This window comes from Pangasianodon hypophthalmus, chromosome 21, assembly GCF_027358585.1.
Source record: "Pangasianodon hypophthalmus isolate fPanHyp1 chromosome 21, fPanHyp1.pri, whole genome shotgun sequence".
NCBI classification, from domain to species: Eukaryota; Metazoa; Chordata; class Actinopteri; order Siluriformes; family Pangasiidae; genus Pangasianodon; species Pangasianodon hypophthalmus.
In genome coordinates, this window is record NC_069730.1 from 5,353,469 (window position 1) to 5,376,000 (window position 22,532).

At 39.8% G+C, this 22,532-nt stretch overlaps 2 protein-coding genes across 4 annotated transcripts in view; one reads left to right on the top strand and one right to left on the bottom strand.

The window, feature by feature from the left end:
* Positions 1-14,861, top strand: part of ift80 (intraflagellar transport 80 homolog (Chlamydomonas)) — a 72,999-nt gene extending 58,138 nt beyond the window's left edge. For all 3 annotated transcript variants that reach the window (XM_053227420.1, XM_053227421.1, XM_053227422.1), the window contains exons 13-20: positions 515-579; positions 3,426-3,561; positions 4,249-4,396; positions 5,395-5,566; positions 13,205-13,294; positions 13,430-13,602; positions 13,727-13,850; positions 14,427-14,861. In XM_053227420.1, coding sequence (XP_053083395.1) covers positions 515-579; positions 3,426-3,561; positions 4,249-4,396; positions 5,395-5,566; positions 13,205-13,294; positions 13,430-13,602; positions 13,727-13,850; positions 14,427-14,537 — 1,019 coding nt within the window. In that variant the 3' untranslated portion in view covers positions 14,538-14,861. The remainder of the gene's footprint in view (positions 1-514; positions 580-3,425; positions 3,562-4,248; positions 4,397-5,394; positions 5,567-13,204; positions 13,295-13,429; positions 13,603-13,726; positions 13,851-14,426) is intronic.
* A 1,392-nt stretch (positions 14,862-16,253) lies between these two features.
* On the bottom strand, positions 16,254-21,859 carry LOC113543027 (uncharacterized membrane protein C3orf80). Its single transcript, XM_026940952.3, has one exon. The coding sequence runs from the start codon at positions 21,353-21,355 to the stop codon at positions 20,810-20,812; it is 546 nt and encodes a 181-aa protein (XP_026796753.1). The 5' UTR covers positions 21,356-21,859; the 3' UTR covers positions 16,254-20,809.
* Between the last annotated feature and the right edge of the window lie 673 nt (positions 21,860-22,532).

The following is a 22,532-nucleotide window of genomic DNA, read 5'->3' on the forward strand; positions in this document are numbered from 1 at the left end:
CTTTAATGGTACACTTCATACACCTTTCTACTAAAGGTACATTTTAGTGGCCTTTTGTTCAGGAGACAGTAATATTGTTATTAGCAAACAGAAAAGGGCTTCAGTAAGAGTTAATTAGCGTTACCCCAATTTGGGAACCACTGGTGTACATGAAAAAATGTAGTAATCTACGTAACAACACGGGTCATCTGTTACCGAATTATTCAAACACGTTGTTTTCTGAAGAAATCATGAGGACTATTTCTTGTAATGTGACATCTTTCCAAGTGAAACAGGCTCAGTGTTTTGGCTTGATAATAGCTGGCAGTGGGACGAGTGTCAGTGAAACAAGACATGACATTATGTTTCACTATTATTTTCCCCATCTATGGTTGAAGATGTTTATAGGCAGTCAATCTTCCAAGTGAGTGATACTGATACATTGCATACAGTTTGACCAGGGATATGAGCTAACAAGACAAAAAGTCAATACCTGAATGGAGCTCATGTTCTTATTCTTTCTGTTCTTTTTCAGTCGTCTATTTGTTTGACGCTCAAACAGGAAAGCCCATTGGTGATGGCAAGCCTTTAACCCACAAGGTAAATTACTCCTGCACAACTGAAAGAATTGATGTATTTATTCAGCATCTCTTATCTCCACGTTAGGTAACAGAACATGAATACATTGTTATGCACATATATCGTAAATACAGATACGAATATAAGGTGGACTATTCAGATTAAAACAAACAAACAAACAAACAAAAAAAGCTTGCTACTAGTTTATTTATATTTTGGGAACCAATGAAATTTGTTAGAAAATATCGCAAATAAGTACAAACAAATATAATAACTGTATGAGCATGATTTAAAAATTTTTTTAAAAAACCAGTAACAGTGCTGGCATTTTTGCCTCTGAGTTTTTTCCACAATTTCCACAGCTTGGATTCATATTTAATGTAAAAACAAACAAACAAATAAACAAACAAAACACTTTGGGTTTTGGGTTTAAATCTGAATACATATACAGATACTCGGAGCACTGATCTGTCCTGCAAACATCTGTGATCTGATCCAGTAAATTGTGATGAAGGCTTATGACTTACTTAGGATTTGACTTACTTAGGAAGCGGGAATTCTGAATTCAAAATTATTAAATGATGTAATTTTTGTCCTGCATTCGAGCTACAAAGTAGGAAAGAAGCATGGACGCCTCCATGTTCATCTCTTGTAGGCAACAATCTAGCCAGATAACATTAGTAATGAGTGATGTATTTATCTCCTCAAAACAGCTAAGATTATAGTCAGTGTTATAGATTTAATAAGCTAATATATGTGTATGTTGATTAATCTAAAGTGAATACTTGTATATACAGTATAACTCTTTTAAAAGTAGTTGTCCTGAGTTGAGGAGACCTTCCCAAGTTTCGAGTAGGAATTCCATGTTATGAGCTTTAGTCACACAACACGTTAGTGCTCGCTATATATAATAGCATATAATAGTATAAGTAAACTATATAATAGTATAAGTTTCATTCCTTAGACTTCTTAAATGATTTGAAATAATCATAACACTCTGAGAACCTTTTAAACCACTAAATCTAGACACCACACATTCACTGTTTAATCAAAACAAAGAGATTAACTAGTTGTTAATTATGCTTTAGAGGTGGTGAAATTCTGTGAGCTTTTCTCACACTTGAGTAATCACTACAGTGCCACCCAGAGGACAGTTGGTGCACACAAAGCCTTTGTGCTTGGAGAGGTCAAAGAGAGAGATAGAGAAAGTGGGAGACCAGAAGGGGGGGGGTCTGGGACAAGAGTTGATGGGAGTAGCCAGGATCAGCAGTTACTGTTTGTCAGCATGTGTGTGTGTGCCAGCACTCCTCAAGTGCAGCTTCAAAACCCAGGAGTGTTAAAGCTAGAGCCAGCTGGATTTGTCTTCCACACACACACACACACACACACACATCCAAGCTCCCTATCCAAGCTCAGAAACACACACACACACACATGCACACACATTCATCTCAACATTACAAGGTCCCAGTGAGGTCTGTGTGTGCGCTGTCTGCCTTTGCTGAGTGTGAGTGTGAGTGTGAGTGTGTGTGTGTGTGTGTGTGTGTGTGTGTGTGTGTGTGTGTGTGTGTGTGTGTGGGCATGTTTTTATATCTTGGCAGGTACCAAATGTCCATTTGGGACTTTATTGTAACAACAACTGCAGATTTTATTTAAAAAAAAAAAAAAAAGAGCCAGAAAGTTGGTTACTGAGATTAAGGTTAGGGTTAGTTAGCATTAATTAGCTGCATTATTATGCATAATTATCTCAATTGAAGGTCCTCACAAGGATAGTAAGGTGTGTGTGTGTGTGTGTGTGTGTGTGTGTGAGAGAGAGAGAGAGAGAGAGAGAGAGAGAGAAAGAGAGAGAGAGAGAGAGAGAGAGAGAGAGAAAGAGAGAGAGATAGGGGCCCAGGACAGCCTGCTCTTCTCTCAGCTCACTGACTTATTTACTGTTTAATGCTTCTTGCTGCCAGATCACTAATAACAGAATGTTTCAAAGCGATGCCAGTGGTCATACACACACACACACACACACACACACATACACACAGCCTTTCCTCACACAAACTCCAGCAGGTCACTGCAAGTAATCTCCAGTACAAGTGTGATGGATGTACATTTTTCTTCCTAATCTCCCATTACTATTTTTCTGCTGGAGTGAGCTCATTATTCTCCGTCTTATCCTTCACGCAGCACCCCGTAGATGTTCTGCTCTCTCCATTAGCAAGTGATGTGAAACAAATTCCTGAATCTGGCTACCCGAGCACACAGGCGGCTGTCAGAAGCCATCTGAGGATGACAGAGCTTAACCCGAAGGAGCCCTCTCACTCTCTCCCTGCTCTCTCCTCAGGAATGTCGCATTTGATATGCACTGAGCTCCATCCCTGAACTAATTTTTGGATTATGCACCGGGCTGTGCGTTTGCTCGGTGTGTAAAATCGCTCTTCGTGCATTTCATGACAGCACAGTGTTGCACGCTGCATGTATCTCACACCCTCTCACTCCATCGCCAGCGTATCGTACGTGCCACAGCTGCACGGGCACGTTTCACCACATACATTCTCAAGCCAAGGGTTGGTTCCAAATTGTATCATGCCTAAAGACACAATAAATTCAACAAGCTGTCATTGCTTAAATACGGGCATGCTTCATCTTCATCTTGCAGCCATACTGTGAATGTTCAGGTTAAGCACCTGTTATGATCCTAACGCTCAGTTTAAAGTGTAATAAATCTTTATTATTTACAGGGACAATCTCTTTCTCAGTCTGGCACTGTTGGAAAACAGGTAGAAAGTTAGGTTATGAAGCAGCCAATCCCTCTCTCTCTCTCTCTCTCTCTCGCTCTCTCGCTCTCTCTCTCCAAAACATCTGTATACGTCTCTCAGATGGAGGTGATGGAAATTGCCCTTGACCAGTGCGGAGCCTCCAAGGACAGGAAGATCGCCTTGATTGACAAGAACAACGACCTTTATCTGACCTCTGTGCGCAGGCTGGGCAGAGAGCAGAGCATGCACAAGATTGGTGAGAAGACACAGAGACATCATGTTAAGCTTTTCCGCTAGCTAGAAAGTGTTTTGGTTGGTTTTGGATACGTTACATAAACCATTAAACGTTAAAATTGTCACTTTCTAAGCAAAAAGGTAATCAAGAAGAGACAAATACTGCATCTTATGCATAGTAATGGTTCCTGCCACTGATATTTAACTTGAGTTTACATTAAACTCCAAATGGCATCTTCAATTTGTCTTTATGTAGATTTTTTTTTTTAAGTTAAGATTAGAACTTCCAACACAGCTAGGCCAAATCCTAAGTGGCTTCCTATTCACTATATATGCTCACTATATTGGGTATAATGGAATATATAATGGAATGGTAGAATCTAACTGAACATTAAGTGTGAACATTAACTCAAACTATTCCTTTACATGTAAATTGTATTTGTATGTTTCTAGAACTGTTCTTAATAATATGCAACAACTACAGAGCCAGAGCCAGAGCCAGGAAATGCTCTTCTTAAATGCATTTTAGTGTTAATGCTTTTATGTGATTTTATATTGTACTTAGTAAAACCTTTCAGTTTTTATACACACCACATTTCATATACATTAGTCATATTTCAACATCCATAATGCAGTGAAAGACCATTATTATTAATGAAGAGAACTCTCTCTCTCTCCCTCCCTCCCTCCCCCTCTTCTTTTTTCACAGGCTCTATGGTTCACACCATGGCCTGGAATGACTCAGCCAACATCCTGTGTGGAATCCAAGACAACCAGTTCACTGTGTGGTACTACCCCAGTGCTGTGTTTGTAGACAAGGACCTGCTACCCAACACACTCTTCACCAAGGATGCCAGGTGAGACACACTCACACTCGCACACCAGTGTAGGTTTTCACACTTGGTCTAATCCAGTGAGTAAATACAACTTGTGTGCTATCACTACCTAACACTGAGACTCTCAAGCACTGAGTTGGATTAATGAAATGTAAAAAGTTTGTGGTGCTTCTGAGCTGTTTTGGAGGAGGAGCTTTCTGAAAAGAATTTAATTACAGTCAGTGCTTCCTTGGGATACACAGCTGCTGTGAATAAGGAATAAAACATGATAGCATGTGATGATATAGGAAAATAATAATAATGTGAAAGAGGTCAATTACGTTATAGCAGCTGTAAACAGTCATCCCCCTCCCCAACTTCTTTTTGCTCTCTCTCTCTCTCTCTCTCTCTCTCTCTCTCTCTCTCTCTCTCTCTCTGTCTCTCTGTCTCTTTCTTGAAGTTAATAAGACAAAAAAATGCAGCCAGAAAACATAGTTGCAAAAAAGCTGACACTGGAGACTCTTTCTGTCACAGGGTCTTCCACTTTTCAGGTTCTCTGTAACAAGTTGTACTTTTTTTGTTTTATTAACTTCAGAGAGAGGAAAAAAAGAGAAGCTGGTAAGGGTACAACTGTTTATTGCTGCTATAACATAAGTGATAACTGGAACTAGCTTGTTTCGCAAATGTTTGACAACGTTAAACATAACTTTAAATGGATAAAATATAACATGTTGGATGGAATCATTGGCAAATTGCTGTGGAATAAGAGGAACAAAACACTGATATGGGAATATAATCAATTGGGTGAAAAAATTAATTTGGGTTGGTAATAGTAACTCCGCTCTGTGTTGGGCCATATCGCATTGGTTATTTTCCTAAAACAGCACACCCTAATGTGTTAAGAGTAAAAAATAAATAAATAAAAAAACACTGAGCGCTGAGGCATGCCTTTACACTCACAAACCAAATTCAAGCGTTCACTTTCAGCTTTATATGTAATTATCCTTCACTACGTGACCATGTGCTGATTTCTCCTGCAGTGAGTTCAGCAGTGCTCCACATATCCTGAACTACACGGGCACGCAGGTGACAGTGAGGCGAGCTGATGGCTCGTTGGTGTACAGCGGCGTGCCACCCTACCCCACCATGCTGCACGAGTACACAGCCTCCGCTCGCTGGGAGGAGGCCCTCCATCTGTGCCGCTTCGCCAAGGTACACCTCTCTGCCCAGCACAGGGGAGGAAAAATTGGTTGCACTTTAGCCCGTTCCTCCAAATCATCTTTCGTTCCCCAAGGTTACAAGGGTCTCTCTCTGATGGGCTCACAGTTTCAAACTCCTCCATATATCTCCTGTGAGATTGGCTAGGACTTGCAAGGCCTTATAGAGTTATTCTTGTTGTATATTTGGGGGTGTTGTCTTGGTGAACCGTCCATCTTCTCCCCAGAGTCAGTTTCTTGGCTGAAAAGAATAAATACTCCTCTAATATGTAATGGTACATGGCTCCATTCATGTTTCCTCTGATGATGTGTAATGCCTCAGTACAGTTTAAAGAAAAGTATCCCCATATCATGATGTTCCCACTGCGGTGTTCTTGGGATCATACGCACAACCATTCTTTCTCCAGAAATGACCAGATGAATTATTGCCAGAGTTCTAGTTTTGTTTCGTCTGACCAGAGTATATTGTTCCATAAGGGTTCTGATATTTTTTGCGTCTCTATGCGTCTTTAACAGATTTGTGTAGGCTGTAGGAACAGAGATGATTGCGGTGCAGTTCAGTGTTCTCTGTGTAACTGTTGTTCCTGCTGCTTTCAGGTGGTCCTGCAACTCTTTTCAAGTGGCTGCTGGATTCTCTCTTACTGAGAGCACATTGTGAAATCTTGCATGTTGCACCTGTCCAGTGAAGAGTAGTTGTGGTTTCATGAACGTTCCACCTGCATATTATTAAAGCAGTTGTAGTGGCAGGGAAGTTTAAAGTCTTTGGTATGGCTCTGTAGCTTTTTTCTATTCAAGTCTCGTTTAGTAATGTTGTCCCTGAGAACTTTAGGAAGCTTCTTCACCTTCACTGTGATTGCTGTTTGTTGCATGAAATCTTCCCAACCAATGGCAACGTCTTCTATAATGACACCAAGTATAATTTGCATGAGAACGTTTTTTTTTTTGGCAGCATTTATATTTAGAATTTTCTTTCTTTCTTTCTCTTCTGTCCTTTGCTCTCCTTTCTTGCATCTTGAATGAATGATGTAATTTGATGAAATCGCATCAGTATTTTATATAACAGTTTACAATACAATTTCCTTTCTTTCTTTCTTTCTTTCTTTCTTTCTCTTTCACTCTCCTTTCTTTTTCTGTCCTGTCTTTCTTTCTCTCAGTATTTTATATAAACAACTTTTAATACAAACTCTGAATTCTAGAACTCCTTTCCCTTCTTTCTTTCTTACTTTCTTTCTTTCTTTCTTTCTCTCTCTCGTCTTTTTGTCTTTCTTTTTTCCGCTTGTATCAGTAAAAAATGGTGGTATCTTAAATGATGTAATTTGACGAAATCGTATCAGTATTTTATATAGCATTTTATAATACAAACAGAAGTGCACATGAGTGTAACATGCCTCCAGGGTCCTGTTTAAACAGCTATGTTACTTATTTTCTTCACTGACAGTTTGATAAAACACAGTAATGCTCTAGAAAAAAATGATAATGAGAAGACAAAACATTACAGGCTGCAGAATGGAGATAGCCTGTCCATCTTGTGGTGGGAAAGCACAGAGCCGTCAGCTCTCGCTCTATATACAGTAGTCATGGAGAGAGTGATCTGACCCATAGTGAGATACACAGACTGAGGGGAACTGTTTTAATGTGGCCTGGGGCTAATGATTTCAAATTAATTGTTCCATTAGTAGAGACTTAAATTGCTTGCACATTGTGAGCTGTAAAGGGAGACAAGCCGGACACTGGACACATGGCTGAGCTTTCCTGAGCCTGGGAAAGTCCCATGTAAATTAGACCTTAGACTGAGATTCTCACACACACACATATACAGGTCTATGCATGCACAGAGAAAGTGACTGGCTGCGTGTGTGTGTGTGTGTGTGTGTGTATGAGCCAGAAGTGTGGGAGTTAAGTTAAGGGTGTGTAAATGAGCTGCCTCATATTTGAACATATTAGCGTTTTGTTTTTTCAGACCCTGCCGAGTGTCTCTGGGATTTTAGTCCCATCTGAATTCATCATGTCAGGGTTTCATGTTTTACGCCTTATAAAATTGCCAGTAGAAATAACTCCAAATAATATACAGTATATCCTGTGTTATATCCTGTGGGAGAAGGAGGTTTTTCTTCAGTATAAAGACACTTCAGGATGTGGCTATCATCTCCTGCCAAAGCCTAAACAAAACCAAGTATTGGCCGAGTTTAAAACACAAACCAATACAATATAGAAGATTAGTTTAAAAGGACTTCTGAAGATTTTTGACACAGGTTTAGCCTATATAACATGTTGTGGTCACATGACCTACTAATTTTCAAGTACTTATAATAAGTCAAAACAGTCAGTTTGTATTAAAATGGTGTGTAGGTAGTACACAGAATTTTTAGTGTGACAGCCATGCACACATGATGAAGACACTCCCATCTCTGATTTATACAGACATCACTATTCCCATGGAAATCTATCATAATTATTACAGACTAACCGACTGGAAATCTCAGGCCATCCGAGTAGTACTTTTTAGAGCTGCTTTGTGCCACTTGCTTCACATTGCCTGAAGCAATCCTTTTTTGGACTGAGGGGATGTTCCTACATCTGATATTTGTCCAATGAGGAAAAACCTCCTCTCACTTCCTGGTACTTTCTATGGTTTGCTTCACACCATTTTAGAATATTCAAATGGGGGCCTTTTTGTTGGTATAAAACAAACTTTTTTTTATTATTATTATTATTTTTATGTTATTGTTGTCTAACAGATCAGTGTGTATCATGGACTTGCAGTTCTGTCTATGATGTCTGAACAAATGATTTTGCAGATGAAATTAGAAAGAAAACAACATCCAGCAGTGTCACAGTGTCAAAATAAAACTGATCAGTGATCAGCTATTCTTTGATAAATTAAAAAACTGACCAGTCTGACTGGATCTTATCCTATTATGCCTCTTACTTGCTTACTCACTTGCTTACTTATATATTTACTCCAGTTGTTATTATTTTTTTAAAGTGCTGAAGGAATGAGTTCATGTTTCTTTCCATGTGTCTCTCCCTCTTCTTGCTTATTAAATAACTCATTCATTTTCTTTTTCTTTTCTACTAAGGATCTCTTTTCTCTTGTCCTGTTTATGCCTCTTTCTTACTTGCTTGTTTTTTACTTGCTTACTTACTTGTGTACCTACTTACTTACTTAATTGCTTATTTCCTTCCTTCCTTCCTTCCTTGCTTACGTATGTATTTGCTTACTTGCATCCTTACTTACCTACTTATTTACTTACTTGCTTCCTTCCTTCCTTGCTTCCTTCCTTATTTTTATTCGTTATTTCATGAGTTCATGTTTCTTTCCATGTGTCTCTCCCTCTTCTTGCTTATTAAATAACTCATTTATCTTCTTTTTCTCTTCTACTAAGAATCTCTGTTTCACTTGTTCTATTTTTTTGCCTCTTACTTACTTGCTTCCTTTCTTCCTTCCTTACTTACTTGTTTACCTACTTAGTTAATTACGTACTTGCATGCTCACCTACCTGCTTACTTACTTACTAGCTTGCTTACTTACCTACCTACTTGCTTACCTACTTAGTTAGTTATGTACTTACATGGTCACTTACTTACTTACTTACTTACTTACTTGTTTGCTTACCTTCTTACTTATCTACTAACTGAGGAGAATGAAAGTTAACATGATCCTTTTCTGAGACACGTAATGCCAGCCGACCACATCTTTTCAAACTGCTGCTCATGCATCATAGGGCAGCTTAATACACAGCGAGGAAAGTGCTATCTACCCTCTTCCACATACATGAGCTAACAGACACCCATGACTGGCTGTTGTCACTGTGATTGACAGGGGAGAGACAGTAATGCCATCCTTCTCATCCAGAGATCATGGCCAGTTTTGCTCTCTAGGTGTACCGGCCATGGAAAATGACCGTTATACCTCTAAAGGACGCACATCCCTGCAGAGCGCCAATCCTGATCACTTGTATCAAGCCATTAGTAGACGAGACAAACCAGCGTCTCTCCTCTGTGGACGCAGACGTCTCTTTCAGGGACTTTAAGAAAGTCGACATGCTGTATGCTGTATTGCATTGTGTACCTTGTATTTAAATGATTTTCAAGCAGCAGCTGTTGTACCATATGCTTCAGGTGTAGAGGTGAGGAATGCAGACATGAACAGATGTCTTTAACTCCATGTCTAAGATGTAACTCACGTCTAACATGAAGTCAGCAGTACTGATTACTAAACAATAGTTTTATGAAAATCCTGAGAGAGAGTGCAGAGAAAAATGACCTGTCTCTCTTCCTTTTTTTCCTACTTCATATCTCTCTTTCACTCTTTTTATTATTTCCCTATAATTCATGTCTTTTTTCCACTTCTGCAGAATCTCCTTTTTTTTTCCTACTTGCTGATCTATAAATTTAAACAAAGATCTGATAGTATTGCTGTGATAAATGTCAAATGACAAGGTTGTTGTATTAAATCAAATTTTAATTGTTTGTCTGAGATTTTGTGGCCTGTACCAGTTGTCTGGATTTGCACTAAATGCTCCCCTAAGTCCCCTCCCCTAAAAAAAAAAAAAAAAAAAAAAAAAAAAGCCCTGTATGCTGTATTTATTACTTTTGTTGTTGGCTGGTGTTTGTGCAGTTTTAATTGGGTGTCTGTATGAGTCTTGGGCAGATGGAGCATACACACTGGATTGCCTGACGGTACAGTGGGTTTGTGAGGTAGTGCCAGCATGGTTTGAATTTGTTTCTAATTAATTTGTGTGTCACCATTTACCGTACACAACCAGCCTCCACCCAGCAGTTAATGCACCCAGTAGGCAGCTGTGCGCTCGCTCCTCACCCTCCCAGCATTATGCCACTTTAACCACAGACCCTGAGAGAGTCCCAGTATGGCAGTACACAACTGTGAGTACTCACACTATCTGTTCTGTTAAAACACACACTATCCATGCTGTTGCTATAGTTTTCACATGAAGTGTTCCCCTGACTACCTGGCCCATTGGTAGCTAAGTAACGGCACCCTTCGATTTACTCTAAGCAGCTGCTCTTGTAATGAATATTACAAACACACATGATTTGTTATTTGTTTCCATTTTATTAGTAGTATGTAACAATTACTTGGTTGCATAGTTATTGTTTTTTTTTTTTTTTTGTATAAAATAATAGAATGTGAAAAGTTTGCTATAACACTGCAAAAAAAAAAAAGGCAAATATATATAATTCCTTATTATGAGATTATGATAAATATACAATTTTTTTTAAACCTATTTTTGGACTTTTTTGTAAATTCAAGCTTGAAAATGTCTTTCTAATGACGGATAATTTTGCTTCTTTCTAAACATAATTGATTAAAAAAAATATGAAATGGAACAAGACCATTTCTGGCTAGAATTTGCAAAAAGAAAATATCTAGAAATAGGCTTAATAATCTAAAATTAAGCCTATTAATAATAATAATTTAAAACATGTTCACTTGATATTTTTGCTGTTGTCATTGCAAAACAAATGTTACAATACTGTCAGTACTTCTACCACACTGACCAATTACAGTGTCACTTACTTACTTACTTTATTACTTTATTTGTTTGCTTGCTTACGTACTTGCTTGTTTATTCGTTTGCCTACGTACTTGATTGCTTGCTTACCTATTTGCTTGTGTACTTATTCACTTGACTTGCTTACTCAATCTTGCTTGCTTACTAATTTACATTTACTTGCTTGCTTACTTATTTACTTACTTGCTTACTTATTCACATGCTTGATTGCTTACTTATTTGCTTGTTTACTTGCTTACACATGCATGCATACTTGCTTATTTATATCCTACAGTTGTTTTGAAAAAAAAAACTGTTTTGAAAAAAAACTGTTGATCCTGTGTTTTTTTTTCCCCAGTATAATAGCTTTTTTGAAAATGTAATAATACTGACTTTTTAATGGATGTGTTCTGTAACTTCTCAGACGAACGAAATATCGTGATACATCTTGTCTATTGCCAAAGCGTCTAAAGTGATATGTTCAACATGTTGCTTGTGAGTGTCCAGTTGAGCAGGTGGCGTTTGGGGGTGGTCAGTGGGGATGTGATGAGGAACACAGCGATGTGGGGGTTCTGTATTTCTGGTAAACGCTGCAGTGGCGTGGCTCTTCCCGGAGAGGGAGTGAACTGGTAGGAGGAGGAGGAGGAGGAGGAGGAGGAGGAGGAGGGTGGCCTGGCCAGGAGGAAGCTGGGTAAAATTTAGTCCAGTGTCAGAACCGTGGTCTGAGTTTTACTGGGCCACCGGAGCGACACACACCACAGGGCAGTGACTTAATGCTGATTAATAGCTCTAGTGCTGGAGATCCTCAATCACTGAATGAAAGTGCATTAAGCAGCTAGTCCATGCCTCGGATATGGTGGAGGAGTAGTGCAGGAATGTTTTGCTTGGTGAATGTGGTGTTTTTCTTTTTAAAACTGAGACAGTGGATGATTACACCATACCTTCTGCTCGCTTTTGTTTGTAATTTCCTAATGGCTGCGTATGAGTCCTCTCTCTATCTCAGGGCCCTGCTCCTGCACTGATCTCTCCTTTCTGCACTGTCTGTTCTCCCTCTCTGCAGTTAATTAATCGATATGCCCCGCAGCACCACAGTAACGAGCCTCATACAGAGAGAGAAACTGGGCCTGTTAACATCCCCATCCCAGCAGAGACGCCAGTCTAATGACCTTCCTGTCCTTATTATCCCTCTGTCAGGTCATGATATCATCTGAGCGTCAGCGCCATCTTAGACCCCCATTACATTTTCCCCAAACTAAACTGCACAGGGTGCCTCCTCTCACACGAAACACAACCATAACATACACCTGGAGGATGCTGCATATCAACTTTACCGTTCTTGTATGCTTCATCCACGAAAGTGCTTTGGTTGTTGGGATTTGTCCTGTCTCTGCCATTTTGCTTCCTTGCTACTGTTGCATTGAAGTGTAATGTAAACATAACATGAACTTTCATTACAGTTTTAAACAATGTGTGCTTTGGAACAGTTATTTCAGAGACATCCCTTGGCCTGCTAGTTCGTCCCACAGAATATTCTCAATATTGTGGTGTTGTAATTATTTTAAATATGAAGTCCTGAGCTATTAATTGCACATGAACAAACTTTTACAAGTTGCCAATTGCATCAAATGCAGCATAAAGATTTAATTCTGACTGTGGTGCACGAGTATGGCGGACATTTTAGCCAGTATCTGATCACACACTGAATTATTTAGTCTCATGTCCGTTTTCGTGACATTCACTTTTTTCGTGTGAGGAAATCACACTTAGTTAGCAAAGTATTAGAGCTCTATAGGCAGACTGACTGTTTTTACCACTGTCTATGTTCAACTGGCTCCATACACAACATGATCTTTGCAGGAAGCCTAGTAAATAAAAACATCAATATGTTATAGACAGGAAATACCACCACACGTACAACTTTTATTAGTCTTCATTATGCCATGCACAGATGGACATCTCCATCTGTTAGTTGCATGCATGTTAACTACAGAGGGAAAAGTTAGGAAAATACCAAAAAGCAGGATCAAAATAAACATTTGTATGCAAAGTCCATCATGTGAATCTTGCTTTTCTACTTGTTGAGGGACTGAAAGTATTTGTGTTTGTGTGTTTTGCAGGATCAGGCCCTGTGGGCATGTCTGGCTGGAATGGCCATGGCTAACAGAGAGCTTAACACAGCTGAGACAGCTTACGCGGCCATCAGAGAGGTGAGCGTAATTTATAATGTAATGCTCAAGAAGGTGAGAATTTATAATGTAATGCTCTCCTCCGAGCTGTGTTCCATTTAAAATGAAAGGACCCTCTGTTTCTGTGCATGTGTGTGTTGTCTCTGATCTCTTTAGGTGGATAAAGTGCAGTATATAAAATTTATAAAGGATCTGCCCTCTAAGGAATCCTCCCTGGCTCATATACTACTCTTCAGTGGACAAGTACAAGAGGCTGAAGCTACATTACTACAAACAGGTCTCATATACCAGGCCATTCAGATCCACATTGACCTCTTCAACTGGGACAGGTTAGATGCTGTGTGTAAATGTTTGTCTGTGTGTGTTTGTGTGTGTGTGTGTGTGTGAGAAAGAGAGAGAGAGAGAGAAAGAGAGAGAGAGCACGTTTTTGTCTTAACACAGCTGTTTCCTCAGAGCTCTGGAACTGGCAGTGAAGCACAAAACCCATGTGGACACCGTCCTTGCTCACAGACAGAAGTTCCTGCAAGACTTTGGCAAAGAAGAAACCAACAAGCGTTTCCTGCAGTACTCTGAAGGGGTGATCTGATTTCTCATTTCATTTTTCTCTTCTTAAATTCTTCATGATAATAGAATTTAATTAGCAGAAAATGTTTGAACTGGCCATCCTTGAGGAATGCATGTGTTCGAAATATTGATTTGAGATCGTTCTGAAATACAAGACGGATACTTCAAGTTAATTTGAGTTTTTAAGCAGAATAAAAACATCAGATATTAGAATTTTGACGTAACATACTCCTCCTGACAAGAAGTCAAAAAGAACATTGAAACATGACACACTGATAATCTGGCTCGGCCTCCGGTTGGAAGGATTTTCATCAGATAAAAATCCAGCCAATGCTTTTTTTTTTTTTTTCCTGTTGCAGTATATCACTTTTAAATGGAGCAGAATTCAAATGAATACTGTAGGTATTAGGCTACATGAGTTAGTTTGGGTAATCCTCCATGCTGCTGCTGCTGATTTAATCAGGTAATCAGTAGCCCAGAACGAATACACAAATTATCCTTCCCAACCCTGCTATTATTGCCCAGCATGTGCTCAGGCATGACGTGTGTGTGTGTGTGTGTGTGTGTGTGTGTGTGTGTGTGTGTGTAGGTGGAGGTGGATTGGGAGAAGATCCAGTCCAAGATTGAGATGGAGCTAGCCAAAGAGAGAGAGCGAGCAGCCAACTCTTCTGTCAGGAGCAGCGTGGCCTCTCACCGCTGAAAAACAGACATTACCCAGCAAACTCTGCAGGATCATTGTTCTCACTCTGACCTGAGATCAGACTCCTGGAGTTGGAGTACTTTGGATAAGTAAATTTTGGATCATTCAGAGTAATGCGCCAGTTATCTCTTTCCTCTTGTTGTTCGTTGGTCAGCCTTGTGTGTTCTTTTGAACATATTTATGCTTCTGTAATGTAAATAAGGATGTAATCATTAAGCACTGATCTCTTTATAAGTAAATTTTGTATGCTGTCATATTTTTAGATGAAACAAAAGGCCTTATTTAATGATGTGCAAAAGCTGTTTAATAAATACACACATCAAATCAAGTGTCTCTTGGCTTCTGTTCGCATGATGGAGAGGAACGAATAGATAGTCAATTACTCTTACTCTATTTTAAACACTAGTTTCCTGGTGTAGCAATTTCTACATTGTATAGCATCAAATATAATTTCTGCATTGGCTTCATTATAAATGAAAAATCATAAATTTATTAGTTAGCCAATCGTTACAATGTTTTGGTTGCCTGGAAAGTGACAGCTAAAAATGTGCATTAAGCCTAAGAATAAGTTACACAAATGCGTACGATTGTTATCCTCCTCTAACAGTTTCTAACACAGCACATAATGTTTGCACACAAAAAGTCAGAAAGTCGTTGGCCAGCGTTCAGCTACGGGCTGTAGTGTTCTATCCTCGCATCGCACCTAAAAGATATTATTCGAGTCTGTCTAGTGTCTTTATTCTTGTGCGTACTCTCTCTTCCCTGTCCATCACAGTGACACCAGGCAATCAAGGGCACCTGTGAGATCATGTATGCGGAAGAGGGCTGATAGCGCTTTCCTCCGAGTGTGTTACACTGCCTTGCGATGCAGCATTACTAAGCAGCAGTTCGAAAAGGTGCAGTCCACTGGCTTCACATGTGTGTGTTACATTTCTGGTTGGTAGTTGTGATACGACAGGAGATATCAGACTGATGGGAAGGAATTGGCCAAGACTATATTAGGGAGAAAATGTGGGGAAAATGCCCAGGCTAGTGATTTTTCCACCCCTGAATATAATGCTATAATATAACGATTTTTTTGGTAAGGATATTTTTTTAGGTCTGTGAGAGGGATCGAGGACTGAGCTGAACTACAGCAACTCTGCTCTCAACCTCAGACACTTTGTCTACTGCATGTCTGATAGGTTTTTGTACTCTTTTCTGGCCACAATCCTTCAGGATCTTAAAGATTGCAATCTGATTGGCTCCCTGCACTTCCAGGTGCCAGTATCTACAGTGTGATACTGATACAATAAGAGTTTCAGAGTAAGATATAGTCACTGGTCTTTTTAAAGAAAAAAAAAAAAAAGAGAGAGAAGTTATTTTAGAAGTTATTTTAGAGTTTTGCTTGAAGCAGCTAAATGAGATATCCTTGAGAGATTTTTTTCAAATAAGGCTTGTGGTTGGCCGTTTTCAATGCAAGTCAAATGGCCTCTTTCTGGAAAGTAGGCTGGTGTGGCCAGTGTTTCATGACAAATTGGTCTGGACTACGTGACAAATTGGTCCAGATGGATTGTGAAACTATAGCAACACTAATAGGACAAACACAAAACATGACTACAATAAGGTACATTTTAGAAACACAGATTTTAGCAGCTGCATTTTATAGGCTGTAGAATAGGCATTAGTTTTGTTTGCTCATTTTTTCTTTCCTTTATCTCTCATTAATTTTTTTCTCTCTTAACTGTCATGGTCAATAAACAGCTCTTTGATTTACAGCCTTGGCTCCTTCCATCGGTTTTTCTCATATCTCTCCCTTTTTAATATCTCCACCCATCTTCCGGTCAATTGTTTCTTTTTTCCTGTCCATAACTGTTTGCTTCGTTCATTCCATGTGAAGAGGGCTCTGCATTGACATGTACTTAGCCAATCCATGACGTATCATAAAACTAATGGCTTCCATCAGGTTCGTCATTTTAAGTGAGTTACAGCCAAGGATTTGCGGTCTGTCTTGTACTCCAGACTCGCTGTCATCAAGCTCTATTGCTTCCGTGCCGATCGTTAGATATTAATCTCTGATTTTCTTTCAAGGGACAGTCTAGTGCTTAGATTTTAATAAGTGATAGATTCCAGGCATGTTAAATAGAGACGTCTGAGAAACAGCAAACATATTTTTCTCTGAAACATCATTTTCTTGTCACTTTTATTACGTATCAACTTGGCAGTAAAAAAAATAAAAAAGGTCACTGAAAACTACACAAAAGTTTTGGTTGTTATATCAGGATATCTACTTTACTAGCCATACATTATTGCAGCACTGCAAATGTTAAACTATAAGCCAGTTTTAGACCGTGTGAAGCAGGCTTTTTAGATTATTCCTTGTCAAAAAGTACAAGATGACCCCAATAAAATCTTGGCTGCATTATATAACAGCCTGTGTGAAAACGTACTCCATGTCAGATTATACAGTGAAGATCCTCCAACGATAGACGTGGTTTAAAGAAAAGTACTACGTTCTGCTTATGTCATTAATCTTGCCACTATCCATTAGACAAGCTTCTTCTCTTAATATTTTTGAGTCCAGGCTAAAGACATTTTTATTTTCTAAAGTGTATGGCTGATGGGATATTTGTGTGATTTTATAACTTTTCTGTTGTTTGTTGTGTTTTTCTGTTTATGGTGACTTGCTGGAAAGCACATTGGTCAACGTAATTAATTGTGCTATATAAATAAATTGTCATTGTCAATTGTCATAATCTGAACTCGTTCAGAAAATGGGGCCACATGAACGGAAACATTCTCCAAAGTGAGCTTGAGGTCATAAGGCTGTTTATTTCTGTCCCTTACTATGTCTTGTTTACGTTTCATATTTGTAGCTATCGTGTTTGTAGCTATTCTGAGAGATTTGTGTAATTCGATGCGATCCTCCTATCAGTGGCTTTTTGACAAACATCGTAGCACCGCTGACACTGATAGAACTTTGTCATTGGCCATCTTTGTTCACAATTTGGTCGTTGGTGAGCACGTCACATTATGACCTCCGATCTTACCTCCACAACCAACAAGTTATTGTACTATGTACTATGTTTGTCCATAGCAGCAAAATCGTGACGATAATTGTACAGTGTAAACATCATGGAAACTGCTAGTCTTCATCACCACATCTGGATCTTTTTTTAACATTTATCTATTTCTAGTAACATTAAAAACTCCTTCCTTCTGTAAATCAATGCTTTTACAGTAAATCCCCCAAATCCAAATCCAGATGTTGATTTTTTTTTCTCATCTGGTCTGAATCATGTGTAAATTGTCCAGTGTTGATCTACACAATTTAGATGTATATCAGTAAAAAAACAGACTTACTGTGAATACAGAGAGATCAGCTCCTGAAAGTATAAACACCATGAAAACAGCACAGCTTATGCCAAAGTTAAATATTTAGCATGTGATCATTCAAATACGGCCAATTTTCCAACGGTGCATATGTTTTGATTATGCGGTTTATATATCCTGGCAGCAAAACAATTAAATGTTCAAATTTTGCCATTTACTTGCAAAGACAGAGGAAGCATGAACTAAGCAAAGACAAACTGTGCACCAAAACTGAGGCAGGAAAAAAAAGAAATAATGAGTAAAGGTGCAGTGTGCACTTTGTAAAACATATGTAATATCTACCTAAAATAATGGTCTTGGATCCTGAGTGTGAAATACATACAATAATATGTGACTCATTAAAAACAACAACATAATGTGTCATAGTAAGGTGTTGAACAGCTTAAACGCTCATTGGCATCGATTCTACAAGTCTCTGGAACTGGAACTGTGACGAACCCCGTTCTTGCAAAATATATTCCCTAAGTTGGTGGTGCGGAGTGTCCTCACCTTTTTTATCCTCATAAATAATTCAGTGAACCCTCGTGCTCTGTGGATCCTGTGCATCCTGGATAGAAACGTTTCATCATAGGATAAAGGTGATCAGTCAAAAGAACTTTGTATTGATTTGCAGCAACCATAGAACCAAACCATGGCAGCAAAAGTAAATGCCCTCCCACCTCCAACCGCATAACAATGGTACCACTTTTCCTTTAATTTGTCACCTGTCTGTAGTTTACATTAGTGACAGGTGGAATTGAAAATCTGAAATAATAATAATAATAATAATAATAATAATAATAATAATAATAATAATGCTTCCAGTAGTCAGGAAGGAAAGTTTTAGGTAAATGTTGAAGTCTTTATTAGACTTAAAATGATAAAATGTACACCAGTAGACAGCTGTTTACATGGCATGGTATTTCTGATATTCCTGATGTTCTGAAAAATCAGGGCAAGACTCTATATATTCTGAACATATCAAAGTACTTTAATGATGCTTATGTACATTAATCAGATTATTGCCTTGTAAGTTCTGAATTATATAACTGAATTTGAAAATATGCAGGGAACTTATGAAACCTTATGAAAAATGTCCATATTTGACACACTTCTTGACCCCTGTATTCTCTGATCAAGGAAAGGTATAATGTGGAATCTTGAAGTAACTACGGTTTTTATATGGACAAGCTAGTGTTCTATCCAGATGAGCGGGTGAATTAAGGTTAAATAGGACGATCATTAAAGGGGAACCTTCACACAACATGCTCAGATGGGATAAATGTTAGTAGAGCCTGTTATTATATAAATAAAGTCATGCCAATTGATTCATGCACTGTCCACTCCTTTAGCGTTTCCGCAGTGCCACTGCTCCTCTGTGCTCAGTGAAAACTTGTAAGAGGGAAGTCTTAACAAGAAGTCCACTTCTGGGAACTCTTGAATGTCAGAAAAGAGCGTCTTAATGCATGAGTGATGGAATGGCTATTGAAATGCCAGACCATGACTCAACGAGGAACGCCTTTACTTTCTGTAGAACCCTGTCCTAAGTGCACACGTCCCGCTGGGGCACTAGCGCTTTTCCTAGAGGTCAAAGACTCTGAACTAGGTTTTGGTGGTCAGTTCAATTGTGGAAATCCATAGCAAGGTGTGTGCAAGAATAGCTCTAATTTATAATTTATAATTAAAACACTCTTCAAAGCACTTTTAGAGGCGATTGTATCGAGTCTCCAGAAGCAGCTCGAACACCAAAGTCCTGCTCTTCTAATGCTCCATTATGCCCATTGATCTGGGTTCAATTTTTCCTCTATTTGACCAGCTAGAGCCGTATTGAATAACTGCACTGCTGGCACAAATTGTCAGTTTACAGAGGAAGTTTGATATGGATTGCAACGTTTAATTGCCAAAACCATTTTTATGCATCAGATCTAGTAACCTAATGTCCGCATATCTGAGTAATGTGTTTATGTTAAAGCCTTGTGCATTACTGGCCTGTCATAGTGGATACAAGCAAACTTTGCAAAACGCTACATGATACAGGACACGGGGAATTGGATTAATGAACTGCATGAAACCACCGGCCTTGATCAGAAACATCATAGGCTATTTCTCCACAAAAACTTGCTTTATTGCACTTGGGATGTAAGCGCTTTAAAATTTTTTAGAATATCAAGGTTTTGAAAAGAAAGCGAATAGTCTTACACTATTTACTACACCTTATTAAACACTGATTGATATAATATGATATAAGTCCTGGCCTGCTTTCCTCAGCATTTGCTGCACATCTGCACTAACCAAAGATACAGAGTTTGGTTAATTAGTATGGTTTTCTACGCCAATTCAAGGTCAGTGGAACTGAATGATATATGCCTCAATTTTTTCTTTGCCAGATGTGTACCTTACATTTAGGCACCTGCACAGCTGTAGAGTGTTCTGGAGTGGGCTACTGCTTTATCCTGAGTCCGGATCACAAGTATTTTTTCATATACATGCTGATTATTTTGCTTCTCATCTCAGTTATTGTGTAAAAATAAATAAATAAATAAATAAATAGTCATGTATTAGGCATATGACAGTTTCACAGTCTTCGGCCAAAGAGCTAAAACTGCATGAATATTTCTGTTTCTCAGATCTCATATCACTGATTAATGTTAGTGGTAAATATTCGTTAGATTATTTATTTCAGTTACACTTGCTGAAAATATTCCACCAGTCTCACTCATCCTTCCCCCAGCTCAGATGCTCAGACATGCACAGTCCACTGTCTGGACAGTCTCTCTTATAAATAGCATATAAAAACAAACAGCACTACAAAAGTTCTGGGTCATGAGCGACTCACCTACATTTAAAACACACCGCCACCCTTATAATTGCACTTGAATTCGGATAAATGAGTTGTGTTGTTTGAGAATGGAAAATGCCCGTCAAACAGAGTTTCTGAAAATCCTGGCAGCTTCCGGTCTCTCGTGCCCTGCTCCCGCCGGCCTGACGCTGCCCCCGGCCGCGCGCACACTCTCCTCGTACGTAGGCAGGTCTTTCACCTCTTCGTAGGCCGGCGGCTGCAGCACGGGCGACGTGAAGCCGTCCACTCCGTCCACTCCTCCTCCTCCTCCGCCGTCCTCGAAGCGCTCCAGCAGCGTGTCCTGCGACGCGGTGGCGCGCGCCCCTAACAGCGACTCGGGCTCAGGTGGCGCGCGGCCGCGACGGCGGTGACGCGGGCACACGAGCCGCTGCACGAAGTAGCCCACGGCGAAAAGCGCGAGCAGGATTAGTAGCCCGGACAGCTTCCGAGCCAGCCAGCTCGCGTGCTCGGCGAAGGTGCGCGTCGTCAGATCGCAGCAGCCCGCCGACGTGGCGCTGCCGTTGGCTCGCGCGCCGCACTGAATCTCCCCGCAGCCGCGCGACGCGTCGCACACGCACACCGTGCACAGAGTCACGAGCGTCCCGACGTCCAGCGCGAGCTGGCGCATGCTTCAGTCTTCGATGGAAGCTCGAAGAGAAATCAGCGATGCATTAATGTTTATATATGCGGATCCTTCAGCTAATTGTCGCGAGCGCGCGGCGTCTTTACCGGGATTTATTTTATTATTTCTTTTCCCGCGCTGATATGCAAGTCCTCCTCCCCGCTGTCTGTGCAAAGTGCAGCCGGTCGTCTCACATCATAAACGAGCTACAGAGAATCGATCGCTGACGTCGCCGGCTGTCCCGTTCAATGCATCCTCATCCTCCTCATCATCCTCATCCTCATCATCCTCCTCATCCTCATCATCCTCACATGAGCGTTTTGGTTCAGCTCACGCGCGGAGCACGCTGCATGCGGTCCCGTCTACAGTGCACTACGTCACAACCGCCGTGATGATAATCATGCAGTGCGTCGCGTCCCGAATGAGTTCTTCTCAGAATCCATTCTAACAAGTAGCCATGGCTCTCGCACTGAATTATGGGTCACCTAAATGGACGGCTCTCAAGATAAGCCGGATTGGACGCGTTCTAGGGTTTGAGACAAATGTCTGATGCTGTGTTAAGGTCAGTGAGTACACGTGAATTGGGGACAGAGCTCTCAGCTATAGACACACTAACACTAGCCTACATTCAGACCCAGGCTGCTTATTAGTACTGCAATTAGCCGAGCTCATCACCCCCGAGAGCCGCGCGCGCATTACAGGCTAGAAAATAAGGACAGCACTTAATAGACCACCAAATATTCTCCGTGGATGAGTCACTCTTATATGGAGCCAACTGTACTGCATATAATAAATTAATTATAGGTCACCTTCTAACTCTTAATTTACTTCATAGTATGTTTTTTCCCTCCTGCTGACTATTTTTAACTACTATACTATAATCTCTTTATGATCTCAGATAATGCTGAATTAAAAAAAAAAAAAAATTGAGCATGTATCTAATGAAAAGTTTTACTTCAGTGCACGTGAGATTTTTGCATTTGCAATATGTAGCTACACTATATATGGGCAAAAGTATGTGGACACATGACCATCACAGCCTTATTCACCAAACTGTTACCACAAATCTGGAAGCACACAGTTGTATAGGATGTCTTTCTATGCTGCAGCATTGCAATTTCCCTTCACTGGAGCTAAGAGACCCAAACCTGCTCCAGCATGAGAATGCCCCCGTGCACAAAGC